General features: G+C 56.8%; 2 protein-coding genes across 3 annotated transcripts; one reads left to right on the top strand and one right to left on the bottom strand.

Annotated features, from left to right (window-relative positions):
* Positions 1–495: 495 nt before the first annotated feature.
* Positions 496–5,972, top strand: SHISA8 (shisa family member 8; the record flags this gene model as incomplete). The annotated part of the gene is given in 6 exon segments (XM_082762922.1): positions 496–720; positions 722–902; positions 905–1,043; positions 5,164–5,288; positions 5,440–5,568; positions 5,704–5,972. Coding segments are annotated over 6 exon segments (1,068 nt in total).
* A 218-nt stretch (positions 5,973–6,190) lies between these two features.
* Positions 6,191–23,259, bottom strand: SREBF2 (sterol regulatory element binding transcription factor 2). Of its 2 annotated transcripts, none has more exons than XM_082760871.1 (19): positions 23,134–23,259; positions 21,887–22,276; positions 21,132–21,313; positions 20,324–20,464; positions 18,413–18,634; positions 16,988–17,102; positions 16,604–16,737; positions 15,631–15,823; positions 14,824–15,005; positions 14,023–14,296; positions 12,987–13,156; positions 12,661–12,829; positions 12,265–12,385; positions 10,500–10,609; positions 9,929–10,061; positions 9,066–9,234; positions 8,123–8,308; positions 7,934–8,045; positions 6,191–7,844 (listed from the first exon to the last, which is right to left on the bottom strand). In XM_082760871.1, the coding sequence occupies exons 1-19, from the start codon at positions 23,216–23,218 to the stop codon at positions 7,624–7,626; spliced, it is 3,309 nt and encodes a 1,102-aa protein (XP_082616997.1). In that variant the 5' UTR covers positions 23,219–23,259; the 3' UTR covers positions 6,191–7,623. The 2 variants fall into 2 exon arrangements, with proteins under 2 accessions (XP_082616997.1, XP_082616996.1); XM_082760870.1 differs by having other exon boundaries at positions 16,604–16,785.
* Between the last annotated feature and the right edge of the window lie 9 nt (positions 23,260–23,268).

Here is a 23,268-nt window from a genome sequence, read left to right on the forward strand (position 1 = left end):
GATTTTTTTTATTTTATTTTATTTTATTTTTTTTGCTTTTCTTCGCCCTCCCCTCTCTCCTTGCCGGAGCTCGGTGCCGGCAGCAAGGGGCAGAGGCGGGGATGGGGTGGCCCGGAGCCCCCAGCCCTGCCGGCCGCCCCCGCTGCGCATCCCCGCCCCGGCCGGGGGCACCCGGGGGCTCTGCCCCGCCGCCAGCCTCGGCTCCTGCCCTGAACCCCCTTGACCCCTTTTTTATTATTATTTTTATTTTTGGGGGGGCGAGAAGCGGGGGTCCGTCCCCTCGCACTTTGTTTTTTTCCCCCCTTTTTTCTCTCTTTATTTTTTTTTTCCCTCTCTTTTTGCCTCCCCCCTCTCCTCTCCTCCTCGGGGGCATCTCCGTGGCCATGGGGCTGCTCCGGGGGGGCCCTCGCGGGGCGGGCGAGCGGCTGTAACCCCCCGGGGAGGGGACAGACGGACACACAGACACTGAAAAAGGGCTCGGGCAGGGGGTGGGAGATGGCCCCCAGGAGCCGCGGGCGGCTGCAGAGGAGCTACGTGGTGGGCATCTGCTGCCTGGTGCTGCTGGAGCCCGGCCGGGCGTGGGGCGCCGAGCCCAGCCCGGGGGGGCCCGGGGAAAAAAGCAGCAACGGGAGCCAGGCACCGGCGCTGGAGGACGCGGCCCCCGCGCCCACCGAGCCCAGCCCGGGGGGGGACCGCTGCCGGGGCTACTACGACGTGATGGGGGCAGTGGGACCCCCCCTTCAACTGCAACGCCGGCATCTACCAGTACTGCTGCGGGACCTGCGGGTACCGCTTCTGCTGCCAGTTCAAGCCCGGGCGGCTGGACCAGAGCGGCTGCTCCAACTACGACACCCCCAACTGGGTGAACACCGGGCAGCCCCCCGCCCGGGTGGACGAGCCCCCGTGGACCCCGCGCGGGACAGGACCAACATGATCGTCTACATCATCTGCGGCGTGGTGGCCGTCATGGTGCTGGTGGGCATCTTCACCAAGCTGGGCCTGGAGAAGGCGCAGGGCCCCCCCACCGAGATGACCGTCTCCAGGTAAAGGGGCACGGCCCCCCCGCTCGCTGTCTGTCCTCCCCCCCAAAAAAAATCGCCCCTGCACCACCTTGGTGTGTGTGTGTGTGTGGCACCGTGCACCAGGCTGGGACGTCACCCCCCAGGGGACACCGCTGGGATGCTGGGCAGCTGCCCCTCGCCCCCAGCTCCAGCCCCTCGCTTTTTGTCTCCTTTTGGGCTCCCCTGAGAGCTGTGGCTCCAGGCAAACACTTCTGGTCCCGTTTCTGCCCCAAATCTTGGTGTGGGGCAGCATGGCTGGCTTGGTGGAGAGGGACAGGTACAGGGACAGGGACAGTGGCTGCGGCTCCTCTGCCTTGCTTCCCCCTCGGTGTTAGGTTCCCGCAGCTCCTTCTCTTAGCAAGCCGTTTCTCTCCCTCCTTTTCTTTTATTTTTTTTTTCCCCTTTCACTTCTTTTCCCCCGAACGATCACATTAAATGAGTTTAACACTTCTCAGCGGCTGGCGGCAGCTCCAGCCTCCCAGGCACAGCCCTGCCCCTGCGGCTCTGACTCAGAGCTGTCCCTCCTCGTCCTCCCCCCGGCACACGGACACACGGACACACGGACACACAGACACATGGACGTGGTGGCAGGAGGAGGGCTGCAGGAGCAGGGCGAGGGCCGGGGGCTGCCCTGGGCATCGAGCCGCAGCCCTTGCCGATCGGCAAGGTCTTCCTAGCAAGGACATCGAGCCTGGCAATGAACCCGTTTTTTGTGCCGTTTTCTTCAGGGATTTCAGCTTAAAATTAATAATAATAAGAGCAGGCAGACAGAGCCCGAGGAAATAATTCTACCAGGACGATGCGGGAGGTGCTCTGGCTGCATCCTCCCTCTCAGGAACCTTCCCATGGGATGCCCGCATGGGGCTGGGGTGGCCGCTGGGTGCCGCACCCCCTCCTGCACCCCTGTGCCCCGTCCCCAGGCCCTGCTGAGCACAATATTTGCACCCCATGTTTGGAGGAGGCTGGGCATGGGACAGAATGGGAATGGGGGCCCCAGCGCCTTCCTGAACCCAGCAAGGCAGTTTTTTTGGGGGGATGCATGTTGTGCCCCCCCTGCACTTGGCAGGGAGCCCAGCCCGGTGTCTCTGTGTGCCCATGTCCCCCTCCCGCGTCATCTGAGGCAGCGCTGGCACCCTGACAGGATCGATACGGCCCCGCCAGCCTCCCTGCTCCTCCCCTCCCTGGGAAGGGGGTGCTGTGCTTGGGGAGGGGCAGCCCCGGGGTGCCCACACCTGACCCCAGCTCTGTCTGCTGCCCCTCTAACCCCACCGGCCACCGAGGGGATTTGTTTTCTGCTGGTGGCCTCGGCACCGTGCTACCAAGGCCGCACATCTCCACATTCCCCTCCTCTTTCTCTCCTGCACGGCTGACCCTTCCCGAGGAGCAGGGCAGCGATTCACCCTGCTCCCCACGAGCACGCTTCCAAACGCGCAGCTCACTGCCCAGCACCTCCCTTTTCCCCCGAAGCCACTGATTTTTTGGACACACCCATATGGAGCAGGAGAAGGCAAGCTGCCCTCGGGTGCCTTTTTGGGGCAAAACCAGGAGCCTGCCATGCTGGAGATCCCCAGCGGGGTGGCCCAGGGCAGGGCAGTGCGGTGGTGGCACCGTGTCCCCCGTTGCGGTGCACGCAGCCGGCCCGTGCCCGGTGCCGTGCCTCAGCCCCGGCGCATGGGCAGTGCGACCTCGCGTCCTGCCCGGTGCCGCAGGTTGGAGCTTCTCATTTGCTCCTCGGGAGCTGCAGCGTGGCCTCGGGCCAGCTCCCCGTTGCACGGCCGCTCTGGTTTCCGTTCCCATCCAGCCTGCCATCCCGCCCGTGGTTTTCTGCTCCCAAAGAGCACTTCCCGGTGCCCCAGGATGGCTCCGGCTCAGCACGGTCTGCCTTGAGCACCGCATCGCCTCCTGCCTTCATGGCTGGTCCAGCAGGAGGTTCAGGCACCCAAAACGCTGTGGCCACTTCATCCTCCCGTCCCCGCGCCTCCTGCAGGTCCGTATGGCGGCTCCCACCAGGCCTGCTCCTTCCTGCTCGGCTCTCGCTTGGCACCCGTCCCCACGCTCGCGCAGCGTGCCCAGGCCCTGTCTGAGTCAGGAACACCTGCCCGTGTTTTTCTACAGGCCCCCGATCTCCAAGGATGCGAGGTCCCTTCAGGGCAGGGGGATCTGTTCGTATCCCCCCAAAAAGACCTACACCTACGGGCGAGAGCTCTGGGGACCCTGCGGGGAAAGGAGAGGAAACAGCTGGGTCTCCCCACGCTTTCTGGGGTCCCGAAACCCATCCTTGTTCTGCACCTGACCCCGATGGGTGCTCCTCCGTGGGTGATGCCCACGGCAGCAGGCACGGCGAAGACCCAGAAAAGGTGTTTGCAGGCAGCCGGCGAGCTGCCACCTGCCGCCCCAGCGCTGCGGGGGACGGGAGCAAAACGACCCCGTCCCCGTCCACACCCACGTGTGACCTGCCCGTGCTGAGGGCTGGGGACACGCTGTCACCTCGTTTTCTTGCTCTGGTGGCTTCCCGCGTTGCCCGGGGGCGCTGAGCACAGTGTGCTGTGTGCTGCCGGGGAGCTGTCGCTGCCTTCTCATCTTCCCCACGGCTCCAGGACTCTCCTCATCGCTCGCTCCTGGGCTCACACCAGGCTGGTTTGGGGGGCACTGCTCTTTACCATGTTGCTGCAGTGCAGGTTTAAAGCTGATCCGCTGATGTGCCCCATGTTCCCCACCTTGCTCCACACCCCGGAGCCATCTCACAGCCACAGACCTTTGGATAAGCTGATTTAATGCAGCCTGACCTTCCCCAGCCCTCCCCAAGCCCCCAGATTAGCGCTTTCACCCCCAAAAAAACACATCCAGTGAGCCAGCAGCACCTTGGCACATGCCCTCCCCCTGGGCCACCGGGCTCGGGGACAGGGACAGAGCCGCTCTTGCTGTTACTGTCCGGGTGACTGCGGCCGGGGGCAGGCGTGTGGAAAAGAGCACTGATGGATTTATCTGGAGAGGAAAAGTCGCAGCTAAAGGACTGCTCGAGCTTGGTAAATAGACCCGAGGAAAAAAAAAAAAGAAATAGGTCAAATCGCATCGGACCTCCTGGTGAAACGAGCCCGGCGAGCGGCGGCCTCCGGGGACACGTGGGGGAGCGGGGCCCTGGGGAGGCAGCGGCTGATGGCGCGGCAGCTCCCGCCCTGACAGCCTCTGCCCCCGGCCCCACGGGAGCTGCCGGCCCCGCACCCTGCCCAGCACGAGCCCTGGGCTCCCTGAGCTGCTCCGGGATGGTCCTGTGGGCAGGGAGCAGGGCTGGGGCAGGTCCCTGGGGGATCTGTGGGGCCGTGGTGGTTTGGCTGTTAAAGCATTGCTTGTGCTGTGGGGGCATACGGAGGGCAGGGAGATTGCATTTGGGGCTTTAGGAAGAGATGAGTTATGGGGTAGGGAGGTCTCTGTGCAAAGACCAGCACTGGCATAGGCTCAGGTCACAGCTGAGGTGGGCAGGCATGGCTGGAGGCCTCCTGCCCCAGCAGGGCCACCCAGAGCAGGCCGCCCAGGGCCACGTCCTGGTGGCTTTTGGAGCTCTCCAAGCAGGGAGACCCCACAGCCTCTCAGGGCTGCCCACCCGCACAGTGACGTGCTTCCAGGCGTTCAGAGGGAACCTCCCGTGTCCCAGTTTGTGCCTCTTGTCCTGGCACTGACAAGAGCCTGGCTCTGTCCTCTTTGCACCATGCCTTCAGGTACCTGTAGACACGGACAAATCTGCTGAAGGCCACGCCGCTGTGTGTGCCCTGCTCTGGGATGGCTGGCGTGCCACGGCGGTACTGCAGCGGCCCCGGGTGCGAATGCTGAACGGGGGAGCGCTGTGCCTTATGTAATGGCGTTTAATGTTTCATGCTGGCGCGTACCGGGAGGGCGTCGCGAATGGCAGCGCCTGCGCCGAAGCCACCTGTGCAGCCTCCTCCCCGCAGCAGCACGAGCACCCCTCTCCCATCCCCTCCTCGGGGTCTTCCCCGCTTTGAAATGGCCCCGCTGCACGTGGCGTGGGGCAGGCGGGGGGGACAGCGGGACGGGAGGGAGGACGTGGGCAGCGGGGCACGGCCTGATGTCCCTCTGCCCCTTGCAGGACGCTCACCGACCTGCTGAAGCAGCCGGGCCACGGCCCCTCCGAGCACATCGACGGGCTCATGGGCAGCGTGCAGGTGCAGCTGGGCGAGGGGCTTGCCCGGGGGTCCCCCCGCAGCAGCGCAGGTAAGGCCCTGCCACCCCCGGCCCCCTCCCCAAACATCCCCCCGGTGCTGGGGCACCACTGGGCGGGTGGGTGCCCAGACAAAGGGTGGTGTGGGGGGAGCGTGAGGGGCTCCAAGCGCCCCTGAGCCCCCCACCTCGGCTCTGCCCCCAGACAAGCTGCCCCTGAACAACACGGTGGCCAGTGCCGGCGTCCCCCCGCTGGGGCGGCCCCACAGCCACGGCAAGCGCCTGCCCCCAACGGCTCCCAGCTACAGCACCTACGCCACGCTGACGGCTGGAGGTGAGTGGGGAACGGGGTGTGAGGACATGGAGGGAAGGGGGCAGCACCTAGGAGCCCCCCTAAACCCATTGCATCCCCCTGTCGGTGCCCCCAGTGCCACCGGAGTGGGTGCCACCGGTGTCTCTGTCCCCACAGAGAGCATCCCCGAGGACTTCTACAGGCATTTCGGGGGGCCAGAGGTGCCCCCCCCCAGCACCCTGCCCTTCCCGCACGCCGAGGGGCCAGGGCTACCCGAGGGCTGCCCCCCACTGGGGGCCACCAAGACCAAGGGCCCCCCCAAGCCGTCGGGGGGCTGGGAGGGGGGCCCTCAGCGCGGCCCCCGCCGGCCGGGCCCCGCCACCCCGCTGTACGGGCAGAGCTCGCGGCACCTGGCCACCAACAGCAAGACCGAGGTCACCGTCTGATGCCAGCCAGTAAGGAGGTGACACCGTGGCCAAGGAGAGGAGTTGGGACCGGCCTCAGCCCACCACGAGGACGGGCAACGAACTTCAGGCAGCGGGACCCGGTGCTGCCCACGGGCACCCCTTCCCCACGGCCCCGGCCTCCCCCTTGGTAATAAACACGTTGAGGTGTACGGCTCCCGCGTGGCTGGGCAGACAGGAGCGGGCACACAGGGTGACATGGTGACACTCGACTTTATTGGGTAGATGGATGGGCAGGGGGCCCGGAGCCGGGAGCCCCCCGCCGCACCTCTCACCCCTCTGGGCTCCAGGGGTGAAGCAGGCTTCCTTGGCGGCCTCCCACCCACCCTGAGTTACAGTATGTACACACATATAAAAAACCGTAGGGACAGACGGGCAGAGAGGTTGGAAAGAGTAGAAAAACAGGGCAAAAAGGCCCCCAGAGCAGGGGGGAAAGTGCTGGCCCCGCTCACGGGTAAGGGACAAGAGGAAGGCCGAGGACGTCTCTCCTCCTCGGCTTCTCTGCGCCGGTTACTGAAGTACAAAACCACCCCACCTGCGGGCAGAGCCGGGGCACTGGGAAATAATGGGGGCGCTAGGGGTGAAGAGCTGCTGTGGTTTAATAAAATTAACAGGACGAGGAAGACCGAGAGGAGGAGGAGGAGGAGGGCACAACCCACCTCCGGCAGGAGCACGGAGAGGGAAAGCCCAGGCTGGGCTTCACAGGACAAAGCGGGGTGCCCCAGGGGGATGGGGAGGGAGGGCAGCGCCGCGTGCTCCCCACACTCGGGGGGCACAGGGCAGCACGCCTTGGGGCAAAATAATCCTCCAGCAGGGAGGTGCACAGGGAAAAAGGGGGCTGCACGCCTCCCGAGGGCAGATTTCCTACTTGCAGGTGGGAAGGGGCTTCAGGCACCCAGCCTCAGCCCAGCCTTCCAGGCCTGCAGGGGCTTTGGGCCATATAGGATGGGGAAGGGAATAAAATAAACTGTTTCTAAAAGTTCAATCCGCAACAAAAAGGCACACGGACACCTTGGGGGGTGAGCAGAGCTCATTTCATCGCCCCCCACCCAGCTCCAGGCCCCCCAGGGGGACCCCAAGCAGCACGCTGCTTGTCACAGCTGGCCGCAGACCCAGCCCCTGCCAAAAAGGGGAGGCCTGCATCGTTCCCTACACTTGGTAAAGTCACAAACACTCCTAAAAAAAAAAAAAAAAAAAAAAAAAAAAAGCAGTATAAAAACAGTACAGAAACCCGACAGGCAGTGCTGGCCCCAGGTGGAGCACACCAGCGGGGCTGGGGTTGGGGCCGGGGGGCTCAGCGGGGTGCCAGGTCCCCACACACACAGCACGAGGAGGGGGGCACGGCCCCGGCCCCGCCACCAAGCTGCCGCCAGCCCCAGCCCTGCTGCAGCACCCCAGGCAAGCACAAGTGCGAATAAAGCTGCACCTGGGGCAAGATTAAAAAAATAAAACACAACAAAAATGCCCTCCTGCTCCCACCCCAGCGTGATCCCACTGGCACAACCCTAACCCAGCACTGCTTTTTTTTTTTTGTTTTTTGTTTTTTAACCCCCCCTCCCCTTTCTTTTTTCCCCTTTTATCCCCCAATTCCTTTCTCAACTCCGAGAAGTCCGGGCTGGGGGCTGGCGAGGCGTTAGGAGGCGGCGATGGCCGTGCCCCCGCTGAGCTTGACGATCATCTGCTGGCAGTCGTTGCAGGAGCGCTTGTCCCCCACCTTCTCCAGCGTGCGCGCGGCCTCGGCCAGCAGGACGGCGCGCTGGCCGGGCGACGAGAGGAAGGAGAGCGGGAGGTGGCGGCAGGCCAGCAGGATGGCCGTGGCTCGCTCCCTCTGCCCCGGCAGCGCGTCCAGCTCACCTAAACACAGAGAGGGGACAAAAAGCTACCAGAGCTGCTGCCACGACACCCGGCACTGCCTGACGCGAGTGACCGACCGTGGGGCTGACCTTGCTTGCTGCTCTGGGGCGTGCGGCGCCGCAGGCTGTGCTCCAGCAGCTGGTGGGTGCGCGTGGGGCTGGCCCCCGCCATCAGCCGCACGGTGGCCTCGTGGAGGAAGACCTGGAGGAAAAGGGAAGGCGGTGAGAGGCCGATGGTGAACCCCCTGGGTGAAGAAGGGGCGAGGGACGGAGCCTCACCTTGCGGTAGGCGGGCCTGAAGCCGTGGGCCAGCTTGCGCAGGCTGCCGAGGTCCCGCTGGAAGCCGGTGAGCTCGGAGGCCGAGGCGTGGTAGGTCTCGCCCAGGGCCTGGCTGCTGCTCGCCTGCTTCTGCCACAGGCTGGTGCGGAGGGACAGCAGCAGGTCGCAGGCCAGCAGCTGGATCACCTGCGAGAGCCACGGGGCAGACACACAGCTTAGGGCAGCCCACCCGCTGCCCGCACCACCCGCAGCGGCGCCTCCTTCCCACCCCGATCCCTTTTTCCCCAGCTGTTGCTGCCCCCTAGCATCGCTCGCTATTTTAGGTGCCCTTGGGAGACTCTACCTGTGCCGGGGAGGTGGAGAGTGCCTCTGTACTGCACTGCAGAAACATTGCACAGTTACTGGCGTCACATGCAATGCAACTACAATGCACTACAGCTGCCACCCAGGAGCGACAGAAGGGACCAGAACCGTCCCCCGTATGCCGCACAGGAAGGCTCCAGCTTTAGGTAACCCTGGGGAGAAAAAGAAACAAGCAACACGCGCGCTCAGGAATAGCACAGCACAGTCCCACTTCTGCGGGAGAGAGGGTTCAAGCGCTCTTGAAACAGAGCGGGTTTGACATAATGAGGTCCTTGTCGCACAGGTGTCAGCATCTTCCCCTCGGAGGACAGAGATGGAGGTTCTCCGTGGGCCAATTTCAAAGTGGCCAAAGAAGAAACAAACAGAAGGGGGGACGGGTATTGGCAGGGTAGTGATGCAGTGCTCCTCCATGCAGCAGGGAGGGAAAATATTAAATGCCCTTGGGACAGAAAAGGAGAAAGCATCCCCCTCGTTCCTATCAGACGTGGGATGAGCAGAGGACGCAGACACACACGGGGAAGCGATGGACCAGCCTCGCAGCCACGACAGCGCACGCGGTCCCGCAGCTCACGGCCCTTACGTTGCTGAGGGTGGTGCTGGAGGCACCGCTGCTCATGTTGAGGCTGTTCCACAGGTGGCTGCTGGCCCTCTCGCAGTGACCCAGCGAGCTCTGCTGCCCGTCCGCCTTCCCCGACAGCGAGGCCTGCATGGCTTTGCACAGGTGGAAGGTGGCTTTCACCAGGGCGTTCCTGGAAGGGAAAGGGCGCTGCTTCCGAGTGGTGCCATGTCGGGGTGCCGCGGGGCAGCCCCAAGGGCTGAGCTCACACAGCAGCCGGCATCAGCTGCCAGCCTCCCCCCTCCAGGAGCAGAGATCACAGCTTCTTAGGGAGGGAGACAAAAGATGGAAGTTGTTCCTCACCTACTTGAGCTACACAGAGAAAGGGAAGGAAACTGTCTAAGCAGCTTTCATGCGATGTGAATCAAGAAGGTGGAACTGTCTTTTCCATCAGCGGGCAAGCTTTGATTTTCACAGAATCACAGAATGGTTTGGGTTGGAAGGGACCTTAAAGACGACCCAGTTCCACCCCCCTGCCATGGGCAGGGACACCTCCCACCAGACCAGGTTGCCCAAAGCCCCATCCAGCCTGGCCTTGAGCACCTCCAGGGATGGGGCATCCACAGCTTCTCTGGGCAGCCTGTGCCAGGGCCTCACCACCCTTTTGTGAGAAACCAAGTTGTGGTTTTGCTCTCTTTGGAGATCAGAGGGCTGGGACACCTCTGCATTCTGGTGGTGGCAGTGAGGTGTAATTAGAGCAAAACCAAGATGCCCCTAACGAAGTGATTCTGCCCCCTCCCAGTCATTCCTAGTGCACAGCTCCAGTGCCAGCCCACGGCTAGGGAAGGAGGAGGGGGGAGTTTGGGAGTGGTATGAAGCCTACGCACTCGGACATCTCCAGGGATTTTGGCACACGCTCCACTTCTGTGAAATGTGACCTCACAGCTGCGTCGTCCCCTCTGAGCCAGCCGATGGACATGGCAACTGCTGCCGACCACCACCTGCACACCACGTCCGGGCCTACGAGAGCAGAGTCACGGGTTGGAGGAACGGGGTGGCACCCTGTGCCCCCACCACAGGGACAGAGGGAGCCTGCAGGCCAAGCCCATCCCACAGGGATGCAGCTGCTGTGCTGGGGGAGCACAGAGCCACCAGGCAGCAGGCAAACACCCCACATCTGACGGGGGGAAGAGGCTGGGATGCTGAGACTGCCTCTGGTCAGCAAGAACTTACGCTGTCTACTTGTCTAGAAAAACCCCAACTTCCCTCCCGACAAGGATATGCACTCATCACCCCCAACCATCATTTCCTGCACTCATTAAGCATCCCCCCAAAAACCCTACTCCGCCCCAGACTGCGTTTCTGCCATGCCTGGAGCCTGGGAGGTGGTGGGGTGGAGGGGACGGGTATCAGCAGTAGTTCCTGCAGCTGGCAGAGCTTTGGTTTGGGCAGACTTACCCAGGGCTGACTTGAGCACAGAGTTGCTGGCAAAGGGCGGTGCTCCACTTCCCATCGAGTCCAGGAAAGAGTTGAGCAACTTCAGGTACTCCATCGCGCTGGAGAACTCACTGGAACAAGAAGCAAGGCAGAGCTTCGCTGTGACATCAGGAAGGACACACCAAAGCCTGAAGCTGTTTCTGAGCAGTCGATGAGTTTTTAAACAAGCCTGGCCCAGCAAGCCAGCAGGTGGAGGCAGAAATTTCAAGCTCTACAGGTAACGCAACGCTGTTGGACCTGAAGAGACCTCCCAGAGTGGAAGTGCACAGACCAGTTCAAGGAGCACCACCAGCAGATCATCCTGGCGAGGAGCCTGCAGGCATCTCACCGCTGCTCCAGAGCTGCTGCCACTCTGGACTTACCCTCCCTAGTCAGGGCACAGCCTGCTCCCCCATCCCTAAGTCCTTGAAAAAGGGGGCACCACTACCAAGGGAGGGACTAGTCTGAGCACACCAAGAAGATTAGAGCATGTAATAGACTTTTCAAGTGAAAGATGATCCACGTTAGCACTTAGTCAGCACCCCACGTTCCACAAGCACTGAACAGAAGCTGCCAGCATCCCCTCCAGTGCCTTGTATCTGCTGACGGACATGACATATGTTAGGAGTTGATTACGGGCTCCCTTTCAATCACTGCCTCCAGAAGAGGCCGAACGACGCTCCTGCTAGTGACTATTTGCATATATGCAAATGTATCTGAATGCAAGTGACAATGCATTCACAGTGCTGGTCAGAGAAAGTGGAGTATGTGGCGGTGATCTGATTTCCTTGGACATGCTACAGAGGAGGATCCTGAGCTCCTGCCCCTAGAGGGAGAAAAACGGCTGGCTGTGTTAGGTGCAGACAGTCCTCCCAGGGACAGGACGGGACTTCCACAAGCACACTGACAACCCACGTCAATCATATGAGTCCTCCTACCTTTTCTCACCACCAGCAGCATGTGACCACAAGCAATTGTACTGTGCAAGCAATTAGACTGAACTGCTGCTCCCTGTCTGCAACTACGCTAGAAAACAGATGCAAGATGGAAAATAAAGCTAAATGTACACAGTTCTCTCTTACACATCCAGAGAAAATAAGTCACCTTCCCACCTAAGGCGTTTACCCTGGCTCTTTTGAGAGACGTGGCGCAGCACAAAAAGCTGCTCCGATCCCCACAGATTTTCATTTTTCATCGGGCGAGATCACTTGGCAGAAGCCACCGACAATTTCAGCCAGCATCTGCTCTCCCACTCCTGCCGGAGGTTAGTCTGATTTTTCACTGCTGGTAAACACAGCACTTTGTTCAGTTACGAAAACACTTCTCATGCGTAACGCGGGGAGCCAGCTGGGTCACTCTCTAACATGCCAAGCCTTTATGCTCCTACAGCCTTGGACACATGCTCTGGTCAACCGAAGCGATAGGGCCACACTAATTTTAGCGTTTCTGAACATTGTGCTCTCGGCAGAGAAAGTGCCACCCAGTTCAAGAATCGATCAGGACAGCAGCAGAAATCCCCGTTACAGCTGGTAACGAGTCAGAACTGCACCTGTGAGTGCAGGGGTTTTCATACAAAGAGGCAGAGCTCACCCTGCTGATAAGCTGTGGTGGTCAGGTTCAGCTTGCCATGTCAAGCCCTGGTTAAAGACTAACCACTCCGCTGGCCTCAGAGCACTCAGTTCACGATCATCCGCTCGGTTTTCAGAGTCTACAGCTGCCCCAAGCAGTCCCCAGCACAGGAACTTACCACTGTTCCTCCTCCTCTTGTCCCACCACCTCTTTCCGAGTCTGAGGTTTCACAAGTGAATCCACAGCTCTCTCCAGCAGGTTCTCACAGAACGCCTGATGAACTTGTGCAATGGGATCCGCTACGGAGAAAGAAAACAAACTGTTTTTCTTATCTGCAGTGGCAGCCACGCCTCCTGATAGAGACAAGGGCAGCTGTAACGAAGAATCCCATTTTAGGAGCAAGAGGAAGAGCGGTAGAGGGAAATTCCTGAGGGAATTACTGCAAAGACTTCTGAAGAGTGAGTTTTGAAGGCCTTTTTAACAACAGGTTTTACTATCAGCCATCAGATTTACTAATTATCAGGGCAAACACAGCACAGAGAGGTCATGCAGACAGAGCATGAGCGGCTCTCACCAGGGTTCCTCTGGGTGCAGTACAGGCTCTCCTTGGCAGCGGACTTCACCGTCCAGCTCCGCTCCACAAAAAACTTCTGTCCCAGGGGGTGGCACAGCCAGCGCAGCGAGTCGGGGATGGCGCTGCGCTCCGAGCTGCACAGGCTCTGAGCCTGGCTCAGGAAGTAGCTCTAGGGAAGGGAGAGACGAGGGCTGAGAACAGCACCCAGGGAAAGACACACCACCGGGGACCAGGGCTGCAGAACAGCAGCGCCAACAGAGGAGCTGTGCCTGCTCGCAGCCCTTCCCAGAGCTCTGCCTGGAGGTGCAGAGGACTCCATCACTCACCGCCAGGAAGCCCAGCTTGCCCCCACAGCGGGTCTTCAAGCCGACGGCAGCCGTCAGGTGGATTTCGGCCATGGTGCTGGGGGGGATCTTTTCTTCCGCGCACTCGGCCAGATTCACGGCACACAGGGCCATGTGCAAGCCAGAGTAAGCGGAGCTGGAGGGAAGTTTACCTGCACCAGAAGAGACAGGAGAATGGTTAACCTGAGGCACGCTAGCACCAGCTACTTGATAACAACGCAGTTTGCAGGGCCACTGTCCCAGGCAGACAAATAAGAACCAGCTGATACCCCAAGTCCCACACCTAGTCTGCATTCCCACAACAGAGCAGCTATAACCAAATCTTCCCTCCACAGATATTAAGGGTGACATTTACAGCTGTGCTTCTGCAAGAATGCCCCTCCATAGCTAAAACTTTCCCCAACAAAACATCCATAAGTTTTATCTCACTATATTTATCACCATTTCAGAACCGAACTCCTTTGCAGTCCACACCTCTACAGATATCTACACAGACGCTCTTAAATACAAGAGCATTTTATTGTTGTCCATGGTGGCACAACTACAGTTCACACAGCAAGAGTAGGAAGTTTAACCTGGATTTCCGATGGGCTTGTAGCCTATTAAAATTACAAATTAGTTTGCCAAGGAAGCAGCAAAAACAACTGTTCACAAGGAACATTCAAGCACTTCCTCGGTACATGTGCACATGCCCAGGTTTTCGAAGCGCATCAACACCAACTGGCCATCTGCGCTTCACACAGCTTCAGAAACTTGACTTTTTTCCAAACAATTAACCCTAGCCCCTGCTTTCACATCACATTCCCAAGTGACAGGACTGAACCAAGTGGCAGAAAATGACTGGATTCAATCAACTGCTGCCTGGGACAGACCTTAAGCCACCTCTGCAGGCTGGTGAGGACATAGCAGGACACTGCTGTTGCTTCAGCCATTCCTGCAGAGCCCTTTCTTCACAGGAGAAGCCCTGAGATTTTCCACTTAGTTCACTGAGGCCAGTTTCTGGTGCCTCAGCCCCTACCTGTTATGTGGAGCTGGTGGAGCTTGTGATAGGCTAGAGCTGCATCCCGGGCACTGGTCTTGGCCTCGTCCTCAGAGCCCGCCGTGGCCTCCCGGGCCCGCCACTGGTGAGAGGTCCTCTTCAGCAGCCACCGCACCAGCGCCAGCTTCTGCAGGCTGTAGCGGATCACGTTCCACGACAGGCTGCACGCCAGGTCCAGGCGGGAAGCCGGCAGCGCTCGGCCCAGGACCGACAGGCAGGTCTGCAGGTTGGAGGCCGCTGCAGCGAAATCCCCCTGCGAACATCACAGCCAAAGGTGAAGCCACAAAAAGCACAGCCACGGGCACGCTTTGGGACCTCCTTGGCATCGGGAGCAAGGCAAACTGATATGCAAGCTAGGGAAATGTCTTCAGATGAGGAAGTCACCGTAATTCCAGTAAACACGAGGGCAGCTTACACCAGCTTCAGATCTGGCCCAGCTGGTAGCTTCCGCTGAGCTACCATCAAAACACGCCTGTGCTACAGAAAAGACTCTCTCCAGCACTGACTGGTTGCCAGAATTGGGACAGGAACCAAAACCCTGCTTCCAAAAGCTGCCACAAGACCCAGGAGCAAGGCACAAGGACAGAACCCAGGCCGCTCTAACAACCCCAATGCCTGCGCCTCACTAATTCAGGCCGAGGGAGAAGAGCAACTTGCTCAAGACAAAAAAGCTCCACTGACTTCTCAGAAAATCAGACCGGCTACCACCCAGAAATACCACGTTCTTGCAAGTGTCAGGCACTGCCTCGTTAGGTCACATTTGCCCGCGCCCAGCTCTACCCGTGCCAAATCCAGGTCTGCCTGCTTGCGGTGCCTCCAGAAGGTGACCGACGACCTCGAGTGCAAGCGGGTCACCGGCTCTCCGTGCACGAGGAGCTTCACGAACACGCTCAGGACAATCACTCCGTTCACGAGCCACAGGATCAGCGTGGGCATCATCCAGCCAAACCACCCGCCAGCATCTGCAACGGGCATCCCAAAAGGAGAGTGAGAAGCTGATCCGCACACTGAAAGGCTTGCAACAGGATGAGCGTGGGCTCACCCAGACCAACAAGGATGTATTGCTCTGTTTGCAAAACCTGATACTACAAGCGGTATTTTAATCAGAAAACACCTGCATCGACACCTCCTCAGCAACTCCAAGCCCCAGCACTCCTAACCAAATCACAACTGTTATTTTTACAAGACTGTTTTACAAAAACTGAGTCAGCACTTCTAAAATTACCTTAACGCAAGACATTCTAGGCAAGCTATCAGATCCACCCATGGGTATTCAATATCTCAGTGTTGTTTTCCAGACTTAATTAAGTTTACAAAGCAACACTGAAGCACGCTGACCAGCTGGGGAAGTGACAAGATGCCTGCAGAACCTCCCACGCTCACCTAAGCTGCTGTCCTCTGAACTGCAAATGGCATGAAATAAGGACAAGGAACAAGCCAGCTTCAACACCTTACAGCAGCACGTTCCTGAAGTAATTCTTCAGGCAATACTCAATAAGTTACAAAAATCAGTTATCTGCCTTAAAAACAAACTAAAGGTGAAGATCCCTCAGAGAGATCCCAACTCGTAGCACCCTGACTCGTTACCTGACTCAATGGTCAGCACGCTCCTGCCAGAGCCGTGGCGCACGAGGCTGTCAGACTCTGGGCTTCCTCGGGCATCCAGAAGGGACGTTAGAGGATTGAAGGAGAGGCACAGGAATGTGAGGGCACAGAGGAGGATTCGAGAGCGGTCCACCATACCAAGGGCCACAGGAGGAGAGTCAGGCTCGTCTTTAACCTTCAAAGAATTTGTAGTAGAGAAAAAAGGAAGAAGAAAAAACGCTTAATATTCTTTAAAACAAAAAACGCTTACACGAAAGGTGTGGTAGAGAAGAAGGAAAGAGAACAAGTTTTAAAATTTGTTTAAGACCAAGATCAGTAAGAACTCTGGTGGAGCTTGCCCTAGTAAGAAAAGACTGAAGTACCGGAATGCCTTCACCTTCCTTCTGCTCCCAATCATTCCAGTTACCATTAACTGGATCCCTGCTTTAGGCCAGGACTAATTTTTCTCTTCTGAGGGTCTCCCTCAGGACCCAGTTCTGTGATACCCACAAAATGAGTCCATCAACTGAAGGTAGCTAATAGATCCCTGTAACTGTGGTTATTCACAGTCCCATTACCCACAGCTGAGCCGGCATTCTCTTCTCCAAGTTCTCCTGCTGTAATCATAGGGCATCTCTTGAGAGCCATGGACCGTTTCAGGTCAGGAGTTTGGGACTTATTCACCATGAGTCCACAGAGAAGCTACAGGAGCTAAAGTCCAATCTAAGTTCTTCTAGCAGCTACAGTATGGTTCAGACAATACAGCTCAGGCAACAATCTCAATCATTCAAAAAAAATAAAAACAAAAAACACACCCATGCACCTTCCTCATCCTTCCAATGTTTCTCTGACACCTATAGCTCTGCTTAGCAGATATCTGCCAGCTCCACTCTTGAGAGTTAGGAGAATTCAAACTCTGGCCCCTACATATCCCTGAAGCAGACGCCTTGAATTTGATGAATCCAGTCACAAGTACCTTTGCATCGTCAAGGAGCGGGCTTCCCGGCTCCGAATCGATGGAATAGGGAGAGAAGCCAGCCTGGGACCCCGAGTCAGAGGCCGGAGGAGACATCAGCAGAACGTTCTGGTTGAAGTCGTCTATCTTCAGGTCTGCATCATTATCAACCAGACTGCTTAGGTCAATGCCCTTCAACAGCTCTGCAAGAATCAGAGCGCATTATGCACATGGTTCTCCATCCTGCATGCTGCCAGTCTCGCTCAGATTGGCTCTGCCCCTGCAGGAATACTGCCACCCTCACCACAGTCTGCACCCATCTACTTTTGCCAACAATAAGGAACTGCAAGAGGCAGCTTACGTCCCTGCTGACCGCCTCCCTCCTGCGCAGCCTCCACAACTTACTGTTTTTCTGGTTAGCCAGCTTCAGAACCATGTTCTCCTGTCTCAGTTTATGGTTGGCCTGTTGCAGGTATTTAATGTAATCGATGGCTTTGCGCAGGACACCAGACTTGTGCATCTGCAAGGAATTCAGACAAGCAGAACGCAGTTTATCCTCCGAGCTCCCAAAGGCCCACTCGTGCTCATAAGGGTACCACAACCCTTCATATCATGAATACAAACAAAAAGGTGTTGAGAACCTCTTGGCAGCAGAAAAAATAATAATAATGGCAAGGTATCCTACTTGGAAAGGCACACAAGGACTGGACAACAGGACTTGAGTCACTGTACCTGGGATCTCTAAGTTTTTACTTAAGTTCTCTCTATGAGAAGAGAGATCTCAACTTCAGATTTAAGGTGCTGTTGTTGATTTGTTTTTTAAAGACAGTAGAGTGGAAACAGATAAATATTCAAATTACAAGAGTTCATGTCTCAACTTCAAACAGAAATAGTCCTTAGAAATACCATAGTTTTGAAGTGAAGAAGTGGCTCTCTTCTGGGATGGAGCAAGCTGCTGCCAGTTAACCACGGTCAACTGAGATAACGTGGTTTAATTGAGATAACCAGTTCTATCTCTGCCTCAGTCCTTTGTCCATTCCCATGAAAAAACACCCTTCCAGAAGAGGCTGACAAGTCTACCTTGGAAACAGCCCTAACATTTTGAATTGAAGCCACTTTACATAACCAATATTTTAAAACCTAAAGCTTTGACCCAGCAACAGAAGGTGACTTCAGTAATGCACGTGCTTGTGCAGAGGCCATGTAAAGACATGGGTATCAAGAACATCACCGTTCTTTCTGCCAATATGGGAAAAGCGAACAGCACAGCCCTGAACACAGGCCACAAGTGGTGCAAGAAAGTTTCTAACATTTGAGTGAACAGGAGCTTTTCCAACTCAGTATCTACTGGAATCCAGTTGGAAAGCTCTGTGCAAGACACTGGTTTAGATTTTATAGCAGCATTCAACCTTTTTTTTATTTTTTTTGAAAAACCATAACTGCAGCAGAAGCAAAAAATCCTCAACCCTACTTCCCTAGTGCAGTTATAAGGAAAAGGAAACATAGATGATGCAAGTTCTGGTTTGGCAGAGTTATCAAGACACTCACTTTGACATTCTTCATAGAACACCTATATAAGCTAGGCCTAATGCAAGCTATACCTTATGTGTTTGTTCTGATTTCCAAGAAACAGTATTGCTAACAACATTTTACAGGTGACCTTTCCTGAGTGCAATTATTAAGCTTTCCATTGCACAAGTATTCCACAAGTCTTATCCCAACACATGCATGCACACCACTAACAGCAGTACGTACCCAGCTGCTCCGTTTGGTAGAGCAACAAGCACCCGAGGACACAAGTATTCATGACACCAGGTTCCACATCTTTACCTTGGCATCTGTCCCCATAATGAGGTCCTTCAGCTCAATGATCTTATCGTTTATAGATGACCGGTAACGCTTCTCGATGATGTTGTGAGTTGTTCTCCTCTCGCCTTCTTTAGGTGGTTCTGGTTGCTTGACACCCCCGGGAACTTGTTTGATAGGCACCTTTTCTTGCCCCATCATCACTGGCATCGTGGTCAGAATGGTCCCATTGCTCCCAACGAGGGTCTACAGGGACAAGGCATAAGAAGTGTCAACAGCAATCAGCTGATATACATGAGATGTACCATGGTAAGAGCAAAATGAGTAAAAAGAATTCAGCAAAGTTTACAGAGCTCAAAAACAAAGGGGCAGGCCAGTGTCTCCCCAAGGACCTCTTCCTCTCCAAGGATACCATCACCCCAACACTTTTACCAATACCATGCTCTTTTCATCCACTAACTAAACAGAGAAATGGACCAAGGTCCTTTCTTGCTCCTCAAATCTTTCTGCCCCACCTCTCCAAGTCCACCTCTTCCGTGGACAAAGGAAGTTGTTAGACCATCAACAAGCAACATTACCTCTGAACCAATGATGTTAGAAAGGTTCTAACTATGGAAAGAAACTCTGGCTTGAGCGATGCAGTTAATTTGAGTTAGATTATATGAGGAAAAAGTAGATCCCTAAAGATTTTAAGCTACAAAAATGCCTTAAGATGAGAAAATAAGGCAACAAGTGTTACATGCTGGTGTGAAAAGTTCAGACTTGGTCACCTAAGTGTAGACAGAGCATCTCCACCAAACCAAAGCAGTATGTGCTCCACAATAAAAGATGAATCCCACCAGAACGGTTGCACAGAGGTGCTTCTAGGATCATCAGCATAAAGAAAAGAATTTAGATGACTTACACTAGTAAAATAAGGTACAACTGGCCTCTAAAGTACAACCAGGATCAGAGAAGCTGTTAGGGAGAGGAAGAGTTATTTACACTAGAAGTCAGACTGATGGAAATGAGAATAAACTAGCCACAAAGAAATGTAGGAACAATTTTGACTCTGAAATGGTCTTCTAACTGGGATAGTAGAAATTAATTTTGTTTCATTTCACTTATTTATCAAGTTTCAGCTTAAAGTCTTCCACCTCTCTTTGGATAATCTCCAGGAAATTTCAATGTGTTCAGAACATTTTGTGGATTGTGTGTCTGACAGACACACTCACATGAACCTCACCTCCATGTGAAAGTGCCGCCTAAAAGCGAGCAAATCAGCAATTTTAGGCTGGCTGCTAACAAGTACACAGCACGCCTACTATGTTATGCGGAAGTCAGAACTTCAGTCCAGACTTGCAAGCTTATTTGTCTCCAGCAGTAAATATTTGAACAGAAGGATCTGTGCAGAACGCAGAGGACCATGATAAAAGCATCTTTGGGGGCACAAGCCTCTCCGAGTGAGTAACAAGTTATGACCCTGAAGCACAGGAGCCATCTCGAATGATGATACTGAATCCTCGCTGCAAACGCCCTTTGAGGAGTAGTTTAATTAGTTTTTATGTTCAACACACTGCTATTAGTTGCTACTGAGGGAGAAAAGAAGGTCCACAGCTATTCCAAGTCAGCTACCTTTCAGTGTCTTCCACAGAGGTTAAAAACCGCATGGAATTCTTAGGTCACGCTCTCCTCCTTGTAATACCAGAAAAAGGTAAACAGAAATGTGCCCTTGGTCTTCGCTTACTGGCCATGGGAGGCTGCCAAAAATGTACAATCTGTGTATTTAGCCTTGGCAGAAGCAGGGTATTACTCACTTTGGACACGACCAGAGCAGCACTTGGAAACCCTCCCATCCGCATCACCGATGAACACTAAACTCCAACCCGCCTTCTCCTACCAGGGGAAATAACGCCAGAAAGGGGAAGAAGAAAAAAAAAAAGTTCAGGGTGGTACCTGCAGAGCTGTGGTCTGAATAGGAGTGGTGAGCGCTGTGAGCGCCGGATTCTGCACCGCAGCCATAACGGGATTGCCGTCCGCCTTCAGGGTGGTCAAGACAAGGGAGTCCGTCTTTATGATCTGGGGCTGGACCAGAACCTGCGTGGAAACAGCCACGGATGAAGGGACGAGTAGGCACACGTTCCTCTGCTGATCATGGTAGCCAGAGGCAGGCGATGGCAGAAGTGTAATGCCACATCTCAGTGGGTGAACTACCAGCAGAACCACTACAAATTTCTTCCACCTCGCACCTCGTATCACTGGGACGGTTTTTGGACATGCCAGAACCTGGTGCAAGCCCTCAAAATGAGAGGGTCTGAACAGGATGTCAAGCAGATCAAACCAACAGTTATTTTGCCATAACACAACTTGTGCTTCCTTTTTCGAGTACCTTGTTGGTGCTCACACGTGAAGAACATTACGGATGACTTAATACGGCTAAACCAGAGTAACTTTTCCATGGTGAGTGCCAAAACCACTTTTATCCAACACAGAAACACAAAGCTGTTGCCCTCACACGTGGGTTTTAAAAACAAGATCATATGACAGCGTAGCACCAAAAAGGTGAAATAAACCACGGTGGAAGAACCAAAATAAAGCATCCCCTTTTTGTCAGTCTCTCAGTAAGTGGCAGCGGACTTGAAAAAGAAGGAGCAGGACAAAAAGTAGCAGGGAAAACTCAAAGGAAACTCATTTAAATGAGGTTTCTCCCCCCAGGGCCCTCCCGGCCGTACCCACAGGAGCACCCCACGCCCCCTGCACTTACTGGGACCTGCTGGACCTGCGGCGCAGCCACCGTCTGCACCGTGGCCGGCGCCAGCGTCTGGATGGTGCCACCGGCAGCCTGCGTCAGCACACGCTGCGCCTGCACCGCCTGCACCTGCTGCTGGATGGCCACCGGCTGCACCTGCGAGGACGTCACCAGGCTCTGCACCTGAGGCTGGAGGACTGCAAAGCAGGGGAGAGGTCAGGAACAGCCCGCAAACGCCCAGGTCCTTATTTTGGAGAGTGTAAATGCTCCCCTATTCACTCCTCCTCTTCCCAAAGTTTCTCCCCAGGCAGAGCCCACCTAACACTTCCCACAGGCTGCTCAGAACCCAGCTCCTGTGTGAGGATGCTGCACCTCAAACAGCAGCTTGCCAGGACGCACAGAGCATCAGCTGAGAGAAAATGAAGCCAAAACCCTGAGGGTCTGGCAGCTCAGGGCCCATCACCTCTGTTAGGTTACACAGCACGCCTAACCAGCACCTCCCTGCCTGGGTCTTGGCGGGTCCAACCCAGCCACAGGAGATGCCCACAACGGAGGACACCAAGAGGTGGCACAGGACAGTTTACGATCTCGTTTATGAAAGCTGCTCATGCTCACTCCGTCAAAGCCACATACACAGGAGAAGAAACACCCCACAGATCCCGCAGAAGCAAGATCTTCAGGCTCACCACGGCCAAGGCCACCTGTGGGACCATCTACAGGTACCAGAACCGCGCACGTGCTGCGAGCGCTGCCCCACCCCAACCCCCTACCTTGGAAACTGGTGGCGGTGTTCTGGTATATGACGGGCTGCTGGATGATCCTGGTCTGGGGCGCGGAGCTGAAGGTGGGGGCGATCATCACCGTCTGCTGCTGGAGCTGCGGCTGCAGCTGGGGCCGGGGCTGGAGCAGCGGCGCCGGGCGCTGCGGGGGGGCCTTCACCGGGACGCTCTGCAGCTGCGGGGAGGCGGCGGGCGGTGGGAAGGGCTGCAGGGGCGCCTGGCCATACGGGCGCGGGGGGTCCAGGGTCCCGCTGCTGCTGCTGCTGCTACTGCTGGTGGTGGTGCTGCTGCTGCTGCTGCCGCCCTGGAAGGTGCCGCACAAGGGATCCGAAAACAGGTCCGGGAAGTCCCCCGCCTGGTTGCTGACAAACTGCAGCATCTCTGCAAGGAGGGAAACGTTCGGGGCGTTTTTATTGCATGAATCACCGGGGCAGGACTCACAGAAGCGCACACACACACACACACACACGAGGCAGCAGCGGGTGCTCCCGAAGCCCCAGGGGTAGCACGACGCCAGCCTCACACCTCCGGGCAGGAGCCAAGAGGTGGCCAGCGCCTCGGAACAAAAGGCAGAACGCTCTGACAACGTGTTGCAGGGCTTCAGGATCCAGGCAGAGACCAGGACACAAACCCACCTCTAATGTATTGGAAGTGCCACCACGTAGCTCAAGCCCTGCTCCAGCCCAACGCTTGTGGAAGGAAGAAGAGGGGCAGCTCCACGCAGGAGCCGTTCCCCCACGCAGCCTCCCTGCGATGGCTGCACGTCACCGTCACCGTCCCTGTCCCTCCCCGCTGAGCACAGCTGGGGCACGAAGAGGCGTGGGTAAAGGCTCACCTCAACCTGGCCTCGCTTCCAAGTTTAGGGGAAAACAGGGGAAACACCCCAAGGAAACAAGGCTTTACAGAACTTCAGCAGAGAGACGCCTGCGTGTGTCTGACCAGAAACCCCCTGTTTATCATTTTTATTTTCTCTCTGAACGCACTGCCCGCTCACCGCTGGGCTGGGGCAGCCGCCCAGCAGCTCCCCCCCATCCCACCTCCCCCAGCAGCTCCGGGGGGGCTCCGAGCGGCTCCCAGCCCCCTCCATACCCTGCCCCACAGCAGGGGCTCACCCCCCGCACCGAGGCTTCCCCTTCCCCGTTGGACCCGGTTTAACGGGATGCCCCCGCCACCCACCCGCACCCCGGTGTCCCCCCGGTGTCCCCATGCCCCCCGGTGCCCCGTGGCACGGCACCCACCGTCGATGTCTCCCAGCGTCAGCTCGTCGCCCAGCTCGGTCAGCGTGTCCATGCCGTCGGTGCCCAGCTCGCCGCCGCCCTCCATGGCCCCGGTCCCCCCCCGTCCCCGTCCCGTCCCGGTCCCGTCCCGTCAGG

This window comes from Aythya marila (assembly GCF_965140915.1).
Source record: "Aythya marila genome assembly, chromosome: 1".
NCBI lineage: Eukaryota > Metazoa > Chordata > Aves > Anseriformes > Anatidae > Aythya > Aythya marila.

Excerpts from the sequence above, each read along its gene's own strand:
- SREBF2 (XM_082760870.1), bottom strand. The coding sequence starts at position 23,218 with ATGGAGGGCGGCGGCGAGCTGGGCACCGACGGCATGGACACGCTGACC. Across the intron at positions 14,297-14,823 it reads CAGACCTGGATTTGGCACGG|GGGGATTTCGCTGCAGCGGC; the intron begins GTAGAGCTGGGC and ends TGATGTTCGCAG. Across the intron at positions 8,046-8,122 it reads TCAGGCCCGCCTACCGCAAG|GTCTTCCTCCACGAGGCCAC; the intron begins GTGAGGCTCCGT and ends CTTTTCCTCCAG.